At 43.4% G+C, this 19,129-nt stretch overlaps 1 protein-coding gene across 3 annotated transcripts in view; it reads left to right on the top strand.

Moving 5' to 3' along the window:
- The window catches only part of Alkbh3 (alkB homolog 3, alpha-ketoglutarate dependent dioxygenase), a 42,261-nt gene extending 23,537 nt beyond the window's left edge, over positions 1 to 18,724 (top strand). For all 3 annotated transcript variants that reach the window (XM_070032544.1, XM_070032541.1, XM_070032543.1), the window contains exons 9-10: positions 16,603 to 16,701; positions 18,435 to 18,724. In XM_070032544.1, the coding sequence (XP_069888645.1) occupies positions 16,603 to 16,701; positions 18,435 to 18,527 (192 nt within the window). In that variant the 3' untranslated portion in view covers positions 18,528 to 18,724. The remainder of the gene's footprint in view (positions 1 to 16,602; positions 16,702 to 18,434) is intronic.
- Positions 18,725 to 19,129: the final 405 nt, after the last annotated feature.

Here is a 19,129-nt window from a genome sequence, read left to right as displayed (position 1 = left end):
ATAGCATAGTGTCTTGTGTTTGTAAAGACTAGCCTGGTTCTTTTCTAGCTTTAATTCTATGCAGAGGAGCAAACTAGAAGAGGAACTACAAAAGCAATTTGGCAGGTTGCTATTTCTCTGTCGGTTACCATGGAAACAGTGATGGCTGGGAGGGAGGGGTATTAGATAATAGCAGGAAATTTGTGATGCACTGGAGGTTTTGATGCCAAAAGCCTTGTTTTTTTTTTTTTTTTCTAGCAAATGACCCTGGATTAGTTCTCTCCTTTATCAGCTGAGTCTTCTCTTCACCCTTTAGTGATTTGAGCTGAGGCAAATTGGACCTTTCTCTAACCACTGCTCTCCCATAATGTGTTCGGAAGGGTGTGCCTCCCCCTCTGCCCCCAGAGGGAATGGGTTTGTAAAAGCAAGTCCAGTGGTGAAGACAGAGAGCATGTAGTGATGGAGGTCCCAGAGCCTCCTGGCTAAGTGTTTTATATCACTGCTGGGATGAGAGAATAGCATCTTAAAAAGTCAGCCTGATTATAAATATTGATACTCCTTTCCGGGACTTTAGAAAAAGAGGAGGTTTTAAAATCTAGAGTAATCTGGTGATAAATAGCTTTACTTAGGATGTTGGATACGTTAGGAGTATGTACACTTTATGAAATAGTGGCTAAACCCCACCTTAGGTAGCACCCCCAAGCTGCCATTGCAGTGGCCTCTCTTTCCTGTTCAGCCACCTGCCGATTGTGGCATCTGTGCTGAGAGGTTACAAAATATATTTAAAGACGTTCTTGATAACCATGGTCTTTTTAAAACATCTCCTAATGAAATTTGGAAAATCAGGTTATTTCCTCTTCCTGAGGTTGGTAAATAGCACTTATCTGCCTCCTGTGTACTTAACTATGTTTCCGCAGATGGAAATAATCAGAAGTAGCTACTTATGGGAGCAGTGGAAAAGTTTTCCCATGGAAGTGTTGCACTAATCAGTGAATTTCTAAGCTGTTAGAAATGGTAGATGCCACAATGACTTACCAGAAATTGAAAAAGGAAATGAATAACAATGAACTCCAAGGCTCCTTTGGATAATGTACTGGAGTCTCAGAGAGGATAAGGCAACCTGTGGGATCAGAAATAGTGACTGAGTATTCAAGCTATCTCAAAATCATCTGATGGTGGATAAATGCCACTCTGTGTGTGTGTGTGTGTGTGTGTGTGTGTGTGTGTGTGTGTGTGTGTGTGTGTGTGTGTGTGTGTGTGTGTGTGTGTGTGTGTGTGTGTGTGTGTGTGTGTGTGTGGTGTGTGTGGTGTGTGTGTGTTTGTGTGTGTGTGTGTAAGACGATAGGTAATCCTAGTAAGAATGAATTGTTTGACTTGTTTGCTTTTTTAAACTAGCATATATAGATATATATCTATATTATGTATATGTTACAAAATGATTTTACTCTATTTCCTTACATACATATAATGTATTTTGATTGAATTCCTCACTCACCCATTACTCTTTCTTGTCCACCCCTTTTTTTGTTAACTAATTTTTTAAGGTCAACAGAGTAAATTTATTGAAAATGAAAGGAAAGCCATAGAAAAACGTAATGGACCCCTCCATCAAAAGAGGAGTCTTAAGATGAGTTTAGTGGAATCCCTGGGAGGGAAGTTTTATAATATATGGCTTCTCCCATCTGTCCTCCCCTGGGTTAATCTAATTTTTAACAGGTTTCGTTATTCTGTTTTCAGACATGTATATGAAGTACTTTGATCATAATCACCAGCCCCTGTCACCCTCTCTCCCACAGCACCTCCCCTCCCCAGCAGTCCTGCTTCACACCACACTTGAGAGTCTTTGGGAGCTGGAATTACCATTTGCCCTCTCAGGGCCTTGTCTCAGGCTACAGTTCATGCTTTGACATCTTCTGGGAATGGTTAATTTTAGCAAAGACCCTCTCAGTCTTGAATTGCTAGTGATATCTCTGGATTCAGGAGAATGGTCTTTTCCAATGTGTTTCTGTGTGTTTTATGATTAAATATGAAATCTGCTTGAAACCTGATTTTAAAACCTTGTCACAATAGCAGTTTTTCTCTCTCATGCTAGCCTAAAATTCATTCCTAAGCCTTCTAGTGATTTTATTACCTTTCTTAATTTGTGATTTCATAGAAAGTAGCTGCCTCGCTATGACAGAGACAAGTTATCTGTGAAGGGAGAGGAGGCCCCGCCCTGGAGCCCCTGGAGCATCGGCATGGGCATGAATTACTAGCAGGTGGTGAGACAGAGAAAGTAGGCAGAGCCAGTTTGTACAGACACTCCTGAGCTGCAGGAAGCAGAGAGTTTTACTTTAAGTACATCCAGAAGCAACTGAGGTTTGTTAACTGGTATGGCCTGATTGACAACTTCGAAAGATGAATATGGCCACTACAATGGAGCCTACACCAGAACAGAGCAAGAAAAGAGGCCCAGGAGACAGAAGAAGAGCTCAGTTGGCCTTGTCTATACAAACTAACACCAAGGGAAGGGAAGAGAGAGGATGACAAGTATAATAGCCTGCATTCAAACGAGTACAACGTTTTGTTTTGTTGTTGTTTGTGCTGGTACTGGGCTCAAAGCCTTGCAATCTTGCTTGACTTTCTTACAGCTGGTACTCTACCACTTGAGCCATGCCTGCACTATGGGATTTTGCTGTTTATTTTGGAGATGAAGTCTCACAGAGTTTTCTGCCTAGTCTGGCTTTGAACCTCCATCCTCCAGATCTGAGCCTCCTTAGTAGATTACAGGAATGAGCCACCAGCACCTGGCGGGAGCATGGATATTTAAGGTAGTAGGGGAAGGGTGAGTCTGTCACCTGTCTGAAACCCACTTGACTGAGGGACATGACTACCTTCCATATGAGAGGACTTCAGGGAATGTGCACCCAAGATTCCTTGGGGTAAAGAGAAAGAGGGGAGCCGGGCGCTGGTGGCTCACACCTGTAATCCTAGCTACTCAGGAGGCTGAGATCTGAGGATCGCGGTTCAAAGCTAGCCCGGGCAGGAGAGACCGTGAGACTCCTATCTCCAATAAACCACTAGAAAACCAGAAGTGGTGCTGTAGCTCAAGTGGTAGAGCGCTCGCCTTGAGCTGAAGAGCTGAGGGACAGCGCCCAGGCCCAGAGTTCAAGCCCCACGGCCGACCAAAAAAAAAAAGAAAAAAGAAAGAGGGGACCTTTAGAGCTCAAAGGGGTTGATGATATAGGTGAGTTTGTGCTTTTCTGAGAGACAGGATGTAGGAGAGAGAGAGTGGGGTGTTGTGTGTTTGTATGGGTCATATCCAGCAATGTCTGGGAAGGATCTCCTGGTTGTTGATGAGTGACCGGTGGAATTTGCATCCCTGCTAGTGGCTGAGGTCAGCTGTTGGGAATCGTGGGACCTGTCCTATACCCTTAGAGGATGCAGGCATTTGTTTCTAGTGCTGTGGTCTTGGGTGGAAACTCTGAAAACGGCACTTCCTTCAAGCTGCGTTTCTTGGAAATGTTCTATTACCAGAAATGGATCCTCATCACATGACATCTTCTTTCAGATCACATGCAGGATGGCTAGAATGGTTACACTGTCAACACAAATAGCCAGGTTAGTTCTTATTTAAATTCTTAACTTCCCACCTCCATCCTGTCCCTCAACAACAAATCTGATCAGCAGACCCCATCAACAGATATTTCCTTCTAAATTTCATTACCTTTACCTGGGCTTGAAGAGGAAAGCCAGGAGTCTGCCTGCTAGCTTGGACTTCAAGGCTTCATCATTGATATCCACAGAGAGCTCTGCTGCAGTAGGCAACTGCCCAGGCCTTCAAACACTCTATAAGTTGGCAAGCTCCTGCAGCAAGATCATAGGATGGGCCCAGGTCACCTTTCATATGATCAGTTGCACCTTCCAGTTCTTTTTGCTTTTCTCATTCACTTCACCAGAACCTTCCAACCCTGTGAATGCCAAAAATCAGGAGTTTGGTCAAAACAAAACAAAAAAAAACCAAGGTGTGTATGAGGCAGGTTTCAAACCGTTTTGAACCAATTACCTCAGTGGTTTCAAAGCCGCTTACCCAGCTAATCTCTTTCTTTAGTGGATCCTATTTCAGAACCAGTGCTTCTGTTTCTAAAGTAATGTATTTCAGATCAATGCTGAGAGATGTCATCATTTAAATGTGGCTGAGTCAGCAGAATAAGTGCACAGGAGACTTTATGGGGTCCTACCTTTATTCTCCCCAGAATTCCCGTAACTAATAGATTGTGTTAATGTCTATTTTACAGTATGTTCTCATTGTACACAAAAGTCCAGCTGTTCTTGCATCATGCTGTAGGAACAACCACAACATCCAAACACAGCTGCAGGCATCCATTGGCCCAGCCATATCCCCAAGGGCAAGGCAACTCCACTGTGCAGGGAAAGCAGCTGAGAAGAACTGATAACTGAAAAAAGGGACAAGCATAGTATATCCATAAGTTGGGAGATAGGGTAAGTAGAGGAACATTTGGCCCTTAGCAGCTACATAGCTGCGTTTAATTTTCAAATATCATTTTAGCCTATTAAGAAGCTTTAGCTATTCTTGTCAATCACCTCTACTGTTTATCTGGTCCCTGGGCCAGAGAACTAGGGACATCTCTGATATAGCTATCCTCAAGTTGAAAAAAACCTTCTGCTTGACCCCATAAGTGTTCTAACAACTTAGTTTTGTTCTTGTGTTTGAAGCAACAGATTTGGAGCTAGAGAGTAGCTCAGTGGTAGGGCCCATGTGAAGGCTTGGGTTCAATCTCAGGACTGTCTAATACAATAGCAACAACAAAAGATTCTGGAAGATTCTGGTGTCTGCATCATTTTCCCTTTCCTCACAGCTTAACTCCCTCTTGAAATATCTGTTCTGTTAAAATGATACTAACGGGGCTGGGAAGTTGGCTCAGTGGTAGAGCGCTTGCCTTGCATGCCTGAGGCCCTGGGTTCAATTCCTCAGCACCACATAAGCAAAAAGAAAAAAGCCGGAAGTGGAGCTGTGGCTCAAGTGGTAGAGCACTAGCCTTGAGCCTAAGAGCTGAGGGACAGTGCTCAGGCCCAGAGTTCAGGCCCCACAACCGGACCAAAAAAAAAAAAAATGATACTAACGTCATTGACCTAATCTCAAACATGCTGGCATTTCCTCGTCATTACTCTTCTTTCTTGTAATACTGGTCACTAGTGTCCATCTCTTCTGGGCATGAAACTTAATCATAATTTAGCTGTTCTTTCTCCTGTTGGTTTCTAAAATACTGTCCCATCATGGCTCTTCCTATACTTTTCTCCTTGTACTTTTTCCATCTCCTTTTAGTTTGTTTTCATGTTAAAATATGGATTAAGTACAGATGTCAAAGATTATCTTTGAGGCTGGGAATGTGGCTTAGTGGTAGAGTACTTGCCTAGCGTGCATGAAGCCCTGGGTTTGATTCCTCAGTACCACATAAACAGAAAAGGCCGAAAATGGCTCTGTGGCTCAAGTGGTAGAGTGCTAGCCTTGAGCAAAAGAAGCTCAGGGACAGTGCCCCTGGCCCTGAGTTCAAGTCCCAAGACTGGCAAAAAGAAAAAAGGAAGGAGGAAAAGAAGGAAGGGAAGAAGGAAGGAAGGAAGGAAGGAAGGAAGGAAGGAAGGAAGGAAGGAAAAAAAGAAAAGAAAAAAGATTATCTTTTCTGGGCTGCTGGTGGCTCACTCATGTAATCCTAGCTACTCAGGAGGCTGAGATCTGAGGATCGCTATTCAAAGCCAGCTCAGGCAGAAAGTCTGTGAGACTCGTATCTCCAATAAAGCATTCAGAAAACCAGAAGTGGTGCAATGACTCAAGTGGTAGAGCAATAGCCTTGAGCTGAAGAGCTGATGGACAGCGTTCAGGCCCAGAGTTCAAGCCCCATGACTAACAAAAAAAAGATTATCTTTGAAGGCAGGGTGTATTAGCTCACAGTTGTAATCTCTGCTACTTGGCAGGCAGAATTCTGGAGTTTGTGATTCAAGGCCAGATGGGGAAAAATTACTAGAACCCCATCTAAACCAATAAGCGTAAAAAGTAGGATCAAGGTCTAGGCCAGCCACAGTATAAATTTGAAACTCTATTTGCAAAATAATAAAAGTGAAAGGGGCTGGGGGTATGTCTCAAACAGTAGAGCGCTTGCTCGGCGAGCATGAAGTCCTGAGCTCACCTACATCCCTTCTCACATTAAAAAAAAAAAAATTATCCTTGGTTCTGTTATTTTTCTCTGCACAGTTTTCTGGAGATTATAAACTAGCAGTAAACCCACATGGGCCAGACCACTTTCTGCCTTGTCGTTTTGTGCCCAGTGTTCCACACCAGGTGTGTGTGCTTTCATTGAATAAGCAACCAAATGTGATCTCATCAATTCTTACAGCTCGGCCATTATTTCTTCAGTGGGGTGACTTCTAAATCTCTTGTCCACAGTGTTGCTTCCGCCTGTTTTCAGCTGATGCATTCTATGTGTTTATAGGACATTTCCACTTAATAATAACACATGTAACTTCCAAAATTAGAGTCTCAGGAAAAACTCCACATCTCCATCTGCTGTAAGCCCATTTTGGTGCCGATATCACCATTCTCTTGGTCAGATTAACATAGATTATTTCAACTCTTCCTTGTTCCCTCAATGCCAAAATTATCTTTCGCCCTTTCTCCTCCTCTTTTTCCTTCCCTCTCCTCCCCTTCCTCCTTTCTCTTCTTGCCTTCCTTCCTTTCCTTTCTTCCTCTTTTTTTTTTGATACAGAGTCTTACTATTTTGCCCAGGCTAGCCCAAACTCACAAGCCTTCTGCCTCAGCCTTCTGAGTAGCTGAGATTGTAGGTATATACCACCGTGTGTGGCTCTTTAATTCATTCTTTTTCTTTAAAGTATAATTTTATTTTTACTTTTTTCCCAAAGGACAGTTTTTCTTCCGCCCTTAAGGATCCTCTACTTGGGCTTGGTTGGTGCCAACCCTGGGGCAGCAGCAGCTGTATAAACTAGGCTGGTAGTGGTGTTTTCCTTCCAAGTTTCACGAAATTGATTCCTGACCACCTTGCTGTGAATGACACAACTCAAACAGAAACACAGCTTCACGTAGAGCTGGGGAAACATCGAAAATATTTTCTTTGGAAAGGTCCAGGCCTGCAGCCTTTACCATGTATTCTAGTCAGCTTCTTAACAGTCTAGTCCTTGGGCACGTACCCAGTACAGCTTATGCAGCAAATAGGCTACATGTGGCCAAGGCCCTTTTGGGTGCAGCTGTTGTTTTTTGTTTTTTGTCATCTTGGAAGTGAGGACCTGAGACTTGTTTCTTTTTTGGGAAATTCAGTGTCATCCAGGATAACCTTGAAGCCCCCTTTGCAAGGGCTAGGTTACAGGTATGTACCACTACACCTTGCTAATTCTTTCTTGAAAGGTCTGAAGATCCCATCTTTTTTACAGTATGACAAAACATGAAAATTGCCTTTTACTCTTCTTTATTTTTTTTTAATCTTTAAGTTAGTTGCAAAGGGGTTATAATTCAACATGTTTATGAGTACAGTACATCTTGATCAATGCCACTCCTTCTGCCTTTTACTCTTGATGTTTTTATTCCAGTCTCCGGAATTACCTCGTGTCTAGCTAGGCACCAGGTAGTATTTTTAGTAGCAGTTCTTTTCTGCCTTTACCTTCCCCCCTACGTTCCTGCCAGACATTGGGGTAGCACCTACTGAGTGTTGAGTAGTTGCTCAGCTGTGGGAAGATGCCAGTAAGTGTGACAAGCAGAGTCCCTGCTCTCATGGAGGTCACAAGAGATGATGATGCTCAGAAACGCAGAGAGCAATCATCACAACTTGTGGTTGGGTCTGAACTTGGCTGTTCTCTATGTGGTGGGTATAAGTGGGGTTGTGACATGGTCCAACTTAACATTTGTGCAAGCTCACACTAGATGTCATGTGAAGATTATCTCGGCGACAGGCAAGCAGAGGAGACAAGCAGATGTTGGTGGCCAAAGTGGTTGTGGGAAGCTGCTGGCTTGTTCTCAGATGCTGTAGGGAGGGAGGAAGTGAGTGGATTTGAGGAATATCTTTGAGGAATGAACCAGTAGAACTTGCCAGAATTTCAGATGCGGGGCAAGATTTGAGAATGGACTCCCACGTTTCTGGCTTCACCAATTAGTAGATGGAGGTGCTACTGACTCAGAGGAGAAAATGAATTTCTGCATTTTGTTCATGCGTGTGTATGTGCGTGTGCGTGCGTGCGTGCGTGCGTGCGTGCATGCGTGCGTGCGTGCGTGCGTGCGTGCGTGTGTGTGTGTGTGTGTGTGTGTGTGTGTGTGTGTGTGTCCTGGGGCTTGAACTCAGGCCTGGGTATTATTCCTGAGCTTTTGTGTTCAAGACTAGCACTCTACCACTGAGCCATAGATCCAATTTTGGCTTTTTGATTATTAATTGGAATTAATAGAGTCTCAGGGACTTTTCTGTCTAGGCTGGTTTTGAACTAAGATCCTCAGATCTCATCTTCCTGAATAGGTAGGATTCTAAGCATGAGCCACCAGTGCCCAGTGTGCTCTAGTTATAGAGTCCAATCTATAATCTTCCTTTGTATACTTTCTGCTGTAGCTGTGATGACAAGTGTGTCCCACTGTACCTAGCTATTGAGTTAAGATTAGTTGTTAGGAACTTTTTGCCTGGGCTGGCCTTGATCCTAGCAGTCCTTCTGATCTCTGCCTTCTGAGAGCAGCTAGGTTAACAGATGTAAGCCATCTTTGCTTAGTAGAATTTGTCCTTCCTTTCTTCTTTCTTTCCCTTCCTTTCCTTCCTTCCTTCCTTCCTTTCTTTCTTTTCTTTGCTTTTCTTTGCTTTCTGTGCCAGTCTTGGGGCTTGAACTCAAGGCACTGAACTCAGGCACTTGAGCTTCTTTTTCTCACAGATAGTGCTCTACCACTTGAGCCAACCACTTCACTTCCAGCTTTTTTGGTAGTTTAGTGGAGATAGAGCCTCACAGACTTTCCTGGCTCAGGGATTTACTGCCTGGGCTGATTTTGAACCAAGATCCTCAGATCTCAGCCTCCTGATTATCCAGGATTACCAACATGAGCCAACAGATTTTGACCTTTTTTAAGAGTATCATCTTCTACATGTTACCTGGACGATACTTGAGAGTTTCACATGTAAAGTAGGCCATTGATTATAGATTACCTGGATTAGAGATGGCATTTGGGATTGTCAGAATGACAGTAGTAAAACACTAACAATACATAACAAGGTATAGTGTGGACTCTGTGCCTGTCTTTTTTTCTAAGTACTTTGCACTGAATCCTTCAAAAATCTTTTCTAGTTGAGCTGTGATTGTCCCATTGACAGACAAGGTGCTGAGACATTCACTGCTCATCCACTGAAAGATGGCTTCGATGACTACTTCTTGAAGATGATAAACACAGCCATGGAACCACACATGCTTGTTCATGACAAGAGAACAAAGAAAAGGAGCATGAAGTGAGCTGGAGCTCTCTGCTCTTGTCATTGTGTTTTTCCAACTCAGGAAAGTTTCCCTGTTCTCCTCCTGGACCACAGAATGAAATGCACGTGTCTCAGCCAGGTTGTCAAATCTTCCTGGAATCTGTACACAATCTGCCTGGTTTCTTTCTGTTCTTTGCATGGCTACTTCATTCTACTGAGTGATCTGTCTGCCCTCTCTTAGACAGGGTATGGGAATTCTTGTTCACTCAAGTCCCTTCCTGGCCTCCAGCGTCTCTGTAGACCCTGAGCTTCTCCTGATGTCTCCATTGCAGAAACTAATAATAGTTACTGTGTGGCAGGTGCCTCCTGTGAGTTGGGGGATAAGAACCAGGGAGCAGCTTGTGTTTCTCCTTTCTGTTCACATGTGTCTTGTTTCCATAAGCAACTTCTTGATAAAAAGAGGAGATATTTCTTAGATAAAACACATCTGAGACCCAGAAGATCTAGAAAACCAAATGTCTCACTGTTAATTGAGATCAAACATTTGGAAGTACGTTTTGCTTTCAATGGTTTTTCTGTGGGGAGTGAGATGAACACAGTACTGTCAGGGAAAACAGTACTGTGTCATGTGGCAAAGGGCATCCAGGAAGTATAGCGATGGCAGCTGGCATGGAGAGTGTACAGGCCAGCTAGAGTGAATGACAGGAGAACAAAAGAAGCTAACCATGTCAGCACAGCTGGGGAAGCCTTCAGCTGAATCTGGCCTCCAGACTTGTAGCTACTGCCCAGTGTTTTTAAAGGAACTGAATTACATAGGGGGAAATACACACACACACACACACACACACACTCACACACGAGCCACTTACCAGCCAGTTTCTCTGGGACACACACACACACACACACTCACACACGAGCTGACTTGCCAGCCAGCTTCCCTGGGAAACCAAGAAGATCAAGAAAGAATAAGAAGGGGCTGCTTGTTCACAGACCCCACTATACTGTGCACCCAGACACACCCTTTGGTTTTGCCCCCTGCTTGTGTTTGTGCCCCAGTTGCCACACAATGAGAACAGGCAATGTGACAGGATTGCAGGGCAGTGGGGCTTACTGTGGAGAGCATAGGCTACATTCACTTCCTGGCCCTGCATTCACTTTTTTTGTAGTAAGAATCATCAGGAATGTATGTGTATAGGCCACCACTTGAGTTGTTCTTATCCAGAAAGTGTGGCAGGAGGATTAAGTGCCTCTAAGTACCTGACATTGTTATAAACAGAAGCATAGGGCCTGGCACCAGTAGCTTACACCTATAAGCCTAGCTAGTCAGGAAATCTGAGGATCGTGGTTTGAAGTCAGTCCTGACAGCAAAATCCGTGAGACTCCTATCTCAACTAATCACCAAAAAGAAAAACAGAAGTGAAGTTGTAAAGCTATGGCTCAAGTGGTAGATCACTAGCTTTGAGCAAAAGAAGCTCAGAGTCTGCCCAGGCCCTGAATTCAAGCCCATTGGTGTAGGCATGCACACATGTGCATGTACACACACACACACACAAAAGCATAGGTATTGGGGATATATATAGCTAAGTAGAAGGATGCCTGCCTGGCATGCATGGAGCCCTAGGTTTGATCTTCAGCACAAAAAAAGAAAAGCAAGGAAAACAAACATACTAAAAAGATAAAAATATAAAATCCAAGAAGTCTAGGTTAGCTAGAGAAAGAGTTAAACCTAAAAAAAGTAAACTTTTTTTTTTTAACTAAAAGGAAATGCACTTGCATGTTTAACTTTCCACAGGATGAGAAAAGACTTTCTAAGCATAAAAAGACAGGAAAGTGAGCCAAAGAAAGGTTAGGAGACTTGACTCTCAAAAAATCCCAATCTATTCTGTGTTAAATAACATAAACACAGTTAAAGTTAGGCATTTCAGAAGAAAAGTATTTTAAAAACCTGTAACAAATGGCAAATGAGTTTCTATGTATGGTGATAGATAAACAGACAAATGTTAAGACCCCAGAGAACAATGGGCAAAGGCTGAGAACGCAGGTCACAACAAAAATTCAAGCAGCAAATAGACATGAAAAACCGTTGGACTGAGCCAGTAAGCACAGAATTGTCACTTGAATGAATTGTCATCTCTCCCCTAATTTCTTCCCTATCATTGTCAGCTGATAGTGTTTGGTCAGAAGATAGGTATTGTCATATTTTCCAGATAGAATCACAAATTGCTATAGACTTCTCAAGAAAGCCATTTGGTAGTAGAAATCGAATGCCTTGAAGTTCATACCTTGGGGCCCAGAAATCTATCCTAGACATATAGACATAAGATTTTTTTTTTTTTTTTTTTGGGTCAGTCATTGGGTTTGAACTCAGCGCCTGGGTGCTATCCTTGAGCTTTTTTCTTCTCAAAGCAAGCACTCTACCACTTTGAACCACAACTCCCCTTTCTACCCTAGACATACATTTGATTCCTGGGCCGTGTATCTTGTATATACATTTTTCTAATTTGGGGAGGGGAAGGGAAATAACAAAATGCTGAAACTAGGACACAGGTTGACCCATTGTAACAATGAGGCGTACAAGACACTGTTTTAAAAACTAACTTTACAACTTGGGGAGAGAAGGGATAGTAGGGGAAAAACAAAGGAGGGGCTAACAATGCTCGATAGGAATTGTACTCATTACCTTACTCATGTAATTGTAACCCTGTGTAGAGTATCTTTACAATAAAAAAAAAAAAAAGATTTTTTTTCTGTCAGTCATTGGGCTTGAACTCAGGGCCTGTGTGCTATCCCTGAGCTTTTTCATGCAAAGCTAGCAAATCTATACTAGACATAAGATAGAAGAATTTGAAGAATCTATCCTAGACATAGATAGATTTTTTTTTTTTTGGTCAGTCGTGGGGCTTGAACTCTGGGCTTGGGTGCTGTCCCTCAGCTCTTCAGCTCAAGGCGAGCGCTCTACCGCTTGAGCCACAGTGCCACTTCCAGTTTTCTAGTGGTTTATTGGAGATAAGAGTCTCACGGACTTTCCTTGCCCAGGCTGGCTTTGAACCATGATCCTCAGATCTCAGCCTCCTGAGTAGCTAGGATTACAGGCGTGAGCCACCGGCGCCCGGCATAGATATATATTTTTTTAAGATTTTTTTTTTTTCTTTTGTCAGTCATTGGGCTTGTGTGCTATACCTGAGCTTTTTTTGCTCAAAGCTAACACTTTACCACTTTGAACCACAACAACCCTTTCTACCCTAGACATATATTTAGAAATGCTTTGCCTCAAATTTACTTGCTGTAGCCTTTCCTTTATCAAAACAACACTGGGATATTAAAATCTCAGTTGCCAACAGTGTGTTCCCTGCTGTTATGTATATCCTTACCACTAGCACAAAATCCAACATATACAGGGACCCATAAGTATTTATGAGTTTAAAGAAGAAAGAAAATGCTCATATAAGAAATATAATTCTAGGGACTGGGAAGGTGGCTCAGTGGTAGAGTGCTTGCCTTGCATGCCTTAGGCCCTGGGTTCGATTCCTCAGCACCACATAAGCAAAAAGAAAAAAGCCAGAAGTGGCACTGTGGCTCCAGTGGTAGAGCGCTAGCCTTGAGCTGAAGAGCTGAGGGACAGTGCCCAGGCCCAGAGTTCAGACCCCACGACTGGACCCAAAAAAATAAAATAAAATCCTATTTTAAAACGACTGCGTATTTAAAGACAGAAAACAATTGTATATAGAATGTTGTCTGTGTTGTGTGAGTTCTGAAAGACAGGATTAAAGGTGATTTTCTGTATTTTCTTGATACTCTCAGTCGTGGAGCACATATTTGTTGGTGTGACAGGCAATTAAGCATGTTTCTCAAGGGCAGGACAACTAAGAAAGTAATGAGGAGAAACATTACAGGCTGTTCTTTACATTAGTGAGCTTGTTACTCATATTCTCAAAAGAAATTATAACAATGATGACTTGGAAGTAATGATAGTTACAATTTCTAAGACACTGTTTTAGGACAGGAAAGGGATGATCACAAGAAAGATCTAAATTTCATACAGCTTGACTTGCCTGCCACAGTTCCACTTCCAGCTTTTTGGTGGTGAACTGGAGATAAGAGTCTCAAGGACTTTTACTACCTGGGCTGACTTTGAACCTCATTCCTCAGATATCAGCCTCCTGAGTAGCTAGGCTTATAAGAGTGAGTTACTAGCAACCAGCTCCTCTCCCCTTCTAAAAACAGCTTTAACAGGCTTCATTGTTTTGTTTTCAAACATGCATATAAACTATGTGGACTATATTCATCCTCAATCACCCTCTTTGCTAGTCCTCTAGTGCACTGTCTTTGTAACAAGAAGGGAAATTTCTAGGTGGACTGTTGGAAGGTTAGTAATGTAACAGTGAGCACATCAGATTTTTTTCCCCCCCTAACTAGCATTTTTCTAAAGGAAACTGAAGAAGATACCTCTTGTGAGGTGGGGATAACAGTTGTGCTACATCCCAGTATTTTGTTGGAAAATATAATTAAGTGTTTAAATGAACAGTTATTAGAGAGTTGTTGGAGTGTTGCCTGACATTACTATGAATGCTGTGTGTTTTATTAGTATGAAAATACGTAAGTTTTGCTTTTGCCTTTTCTCTTGAAAGGTTTCAAGAGTGTAGAAAAGCAAGAGCATCTCTATTGGCTGAATGTGACCCTCCTAACTCCCTTCACCCATAAAGTATGGGAAAATGTCAGTAATGGGTCTTAAGTGGGTATGTTTTGTGTTATTTCGTTTTAAATGAAGTCCTGAGTAAATTGAAAGAATTACAGAGATGTGTTTAGAGACTTAACCACAGTTAATGCGCTTGTCTCTCATTCACAATCCAGCCATGCTTCCATGGCTGCTAATCCACACATACCCCAGCCTTTGCACGAAACATGAGCTCCCTGGCCTTTTACCTGCTTCCCACATGGACAAAGTCTCGTGCATCTTAGTTAGGTTAAACAGACTACAGTCTGCTGCTACTCCAGCCTCAGGACATATTTATGAGCCTCCTTCCCATCCATCTCCCTCTGCACACGTGTCACTGCCCACTGTCTCCTTTGTGGGCTGCTGAGAGCCACTCCCTCCCGAGTGAAGGCTAGCCTTATCTGATTTTTGGTGAGGCTGCTATGTTAGCTGTAATATGTTTAAAAGGAGCCCAAGGCTTTCTCTTCACTTGAGAAATTCAGCTCTTAAGAACATCAAATGGAGTATGACTATTCAACTTCTTTTTCCACCAGTGCATTTGGAATTCTCTTTCACTTCTCAGGTGCATTTTCCTGCATCACATTTCCAGGTGGAATTACAGGATCACCTCTTCTCTTCCATTGCTCCCAGCACCCCTGTCTCCCTCCCCAAAGTGTTTGGACTGTTCTAGATCTTTGTCTCACAACCATCCTCATGTAATGGTCAGTGTCTGTCCTGTGTCTTTGCCTCTCTAGTCATGGTGTCTGAGCTTCATTTACACTTTGCAGTCTGTGTTATACTCCCTGATTATATAGCAAGCAGAGGAAATTCTGCTTCCAGCTCAGTTTAACCTTAAGCTGGTAGCTGCCATTCCAGCTTACATTAAGAACGCTATTGAGCCCCCAAATCTCAAGGGCAATGTACTCTCTCCTCATATCTCTTTTGCAGCAAGACCTTCATCTCTACTAACTGGCTTTTTTTTTTTTTCATAATGCCTACTTAGCCCCTTTGATATGGAACTGCACCCCCGACCCCAAGTTAAGATCCTCTTTCCAGTGCTCTCTGGTTGGCTGAACAGGGAGAAGCCAATGTCTTAGTGTTTTCTTGTTCTTGGGAAAGAACAAGTAGTGACACAATTAAAAATTGGTCTCCAAAGCCAAAAATTATTTCAAAACATCACTTATGTCTTCTGTCCGCACAAATGATAGCCTGTCCTTGACAAAGTCAAGGCCAGAGATTGGGCCCTGGAACTTAGTCTGTTTATACAAGTCCGTTATTGTTTTGATTTCCATTTTCCTGAGGAAATCATTGTAAACAGTAAAGTTCTCAGAAGCACTCCTGCGGTCATAAACATAAACACAGCATTGCACTGCAGTAAATCCCTAGGTCACCTAAATGTAACCTCTGCACTAGACGTGAAACAGATCAGTAAGTGGCCCATCCATTGGTGAAGGTGATGCAGTCAGGAATCTCAGGTCAGTCCTGGTCTTAGCTCTTGCTCCATCCTTCCCTGCTGTGAGCTGGGAAGCTGCTCACCCGTCCCCTCCCCACTGTCCAATGTGGAGGCAGAGCCACACCACCTGTTGTGCTTTGCAGGCTGTCCTGTGGAGAGAGACTGGCAGTGCTGAGCGCTCCAGGAGAAATGTAAATCAAGGCATTTCTGCGCTCTTGTTCAGGAGTTATAATCCATCCTCAAAGGCTCAAACAACCAGGCCTCCTTTAGCAATACTGCTGTGATCAAACTACAGCTCACATTTTTTCAGAAACTGTTGCCATTGTCTGTTCTGGAAAAAGGAATACATTTCCAAAGCACCGAAGTAGCCATGGGAAGAGCTGTGACTAATGTTACCATTGGCACCAAGTAGTGACTTGGCACAAATCATGAAAAGGTAAAGCAGAACACAGCCCACCAAGCCTTGGATAAGAGGCCGTCTCCCTCTCTTGCGTGGCTTTGAAAGAAACAAGACTGAATAACACAGAGCTATGGAATTCTTGTTCTCCCTAGGCCAGTATGGGCTTTTCTGTATTTCAGATGATGATGGTGGTGATCCTAGCTCTTACACAGGTCTTCCAGTGAGCCCATCCCCATATTATTTATACATACCATCTGAGGCTCCCTGGTAGGCAGATGCCGCCATCATCACCATTTTATAAATGAGTAAATCAAGATATAGAGAGGTGAAAGAGGGTCAAGAGGTGAACAGCTGCCAAATGGTGGAACCCACGGGTTCTATCTATGAGCCTGTGTGGACTGGCGGCAAGTTGTTAGGGCCTATTGCCTGTGGATCACAAGGAAACAATGTAGCCAGAAAACCTAGGTTTGGTGGCTCATACAGTGTAATCACAGCAACTCACCTAAAAATCTTAGCACATAGGAGGCTGAGGCAGGAGCATCATAGGTTAAAGGCTAACCTGGACTACCTGTCTAGACCTTGTCTCAAAAAGAACCTAAGACTAATAAAATTCAGTGCAGTGGCTGCTGTCTTCTAGGAAGAGAATGGAGACTACACATATGTGGAAAGAGTGAAGATACCCTTGGATCACGGGACCCTGTTAATCATGGAAGGAGCCACACAAGCTGACTGGCAGGTAGTGATGGATGGGTAGATGCCGGTAATACAGATTCTCTCTGGAGGCAGCTTCTTGGCTGATGGAGAAGTTTTGTTTTTGTTTTTTTGTTTTTTTTGTCGGTTATGGGGGTTGAACTCTGTGCTTGGGTGCTGTCCCTCAGCTCTTTAGCTCAAGGCAAGCTCGCTACCGCTTCAGCCACAACACCACTTCCGGTTTATTGGGGATAAGAGTCTCACAGACTTTCCTGCCCAGGCTGGCTTTGAACAGTGATCAGGTGTGAGCCACCGGCATCTGGCCTGATGGAGAAGTATTATTTCTAAGTAAACATGATAAAAAGCAAGTTGTGAGGTGTACCCGTGGCTCATGCCTATAATCCTAGTTACTCAGGAGGCTGAGATCTGAGAATCACTGCTTGAAGCCAACCCTGAGCAGGAAAGTCTGTGTCTTATTTCCAAAAGCCAGAAGTAGAACTGTGGCTAAAAGTGATAGAGCACTAGCCTTGAGCAAAAGAGCTCAGGGACAGTGCCCAGGCCCTATGTTCGAGCCCTATGACCAATAAGAAAAAGCAGGTTGCTCTAACAATAAGCCAAGAGGCAGTAAATTGGCATCTCCAAGGAGTCTGGGAATCACTGGAAGTAAGAATAGACAACTTATCACTTAATCACAATTAAAAAAAAAAAAGAACCTTGGGGAAGGTAAGGAGGGAAGGGTTGGTAGGGGGAAAACAATGGAGGGGGTAACTGCTCAATAGGAAGTATACTCCTTACCTTGCTCATGTAACTGTAACCCTCTGTATAGTATCTTTACAATAAAAAATTAAAAAAAATCACATCTGCTGTTCACAAGCATCTTTATAGTGGAAAAAAAAAAGAATAGACAACTTGAGCAGCAATATCTAGTTTATATTTTTTTTGGTGTCGGTACTGAGGCTTGAACTCAAAGCCTGGGCACTGTCCTGAAGGTTGTTCACTTAAGGCTAGCCACTCTTCCACTTGAGCCATACCTCTTCCACTTGAGCCATACTTCCACTTCCAGATTTATTTTTTTATTTATTTATTTTTTTGCTGGTTAATTGGAGCTGAGTCTCAATCTCTGACACTTTTCCTGCCCAGGCTGGCTTTGAACCATATCCTCAGATCTCAGTCTCCTGAATAGCTAGGATTGTAAGCATGAGCCACTAGTGCCTGACTGATGATAGTGTTCTATATCCAAGCTGGCGCCATCAGTAACCACTAGCTCCCTGTGAACATTAACTACTTAACTGTGACTAAGTGCTGAAGAACCATTTTAGTTCATTTAAATTCCAGTCAGTTCAGGTGGCTAGTGGTTGACACTTCGCTCCTCTCAACTCCTCAGTGAGACCAGGCCATTTTTAGGCCAGATCTTTTTTAAGGTATGCATATTACGGTGTAAACTCTTAGCACGAGAGTCAAGTCCCATGCCTCTCTTTGGCCTCGTCCATTTGTGTTTTTCTTATGAGATTTGGAAAAGCGGCATAGGAGGCTGAGAGGAGCCGCAGTTAGAGAGACAAGCGCGCCTGGCTGCCAGGGTGCTGGCACGGGCGCAGGGTGCTCAGCTGGAGATGTGCTTCAGAGGAGGAGAATGTTTCCAGAAGACATCAGAGAGCTGAAACGCTGCTCATTTCAACAGGGGTAAAATGGAAATGTGTCCAGATCCTCATAAATAAGTCGTAAATTGCTTCTGACTAAAAAATGTGTGTGTTTATGTCAGTTATTTATATTTCCATTTAGCATCGTGTGCCCAAGGAATACCACTCCAGAGAACCGAGAGTAAACCTGACCTTTCGGACCATTTATCCAGACCCAAGAGGGGCACCCCAGTGATGGGAGGTCACTCAGCCCCTCTGATGGAGACTCTCCAAGAAGATGGTGGCCCTTGCTTCCCAGCTTCGAGTCTTAAGGAGAACCAGCAGTTCACGTTGGTAATATGTCAGCTGTGGGAAGTTATTCTACAGCACATCTCAAAATCAAGCATTACCTTCAGGCACATTAAAAACAGCTCTAGCTGTGCTTATAGACAATTTGCTCTACCAATTTATTTATCTTTTTCCCTTCCCTCCCTCCCCCACCCACCCCCCTACCGCCTTGCACTTGAAGAAACCCGAATGGCCTTGTGCCTCTGGGAAAGGTCCGCACGTGTTTGTGTCTTGTGACGTTAGCGAAGTGGAGATATAAATATGCGTCAGTGACTCTGGAGCCTTCTGTAGGCAGACAGCTGCTGAAACCCAAACAGAGGTGGCTTCATGGGGCTTTGTGGAAGTTTGTCTTGACTCCTTAATATCTTGGCTCGTGGGCTTTTGTAATGGAAAGCTGCATGCTCGGGGGCGGGAGGGGAACACTGTTTAACTGAGTCTCCCTGCCCATCTGTCTTCCTGAGACACACTCAGGCTACAGGCCTTCACACAGAGGGAAAGCTGCATGCTCTG

This window comes from Dipodomys merriami, unplaced genomic scaffold (genome assembly GCF_024711535.1).
Source record: "Dipodomys merriami isolate MVZ:Mamm:240054 unplaced genomic scaffold, mDipMer1.0.p SCAF_21, whole genome shotgun sequence".
Lineage (NCBI taxonomy): Eukaryota > Metazoa > Chordata > Mammalia > Rodentia > Heteromyidae > Dipodomys > Dipodomys merriami.
Note: the sequence above shows the minus strand (reverse complement) of the source record. Positions and strands in the feature narration are given on the sequence as shown.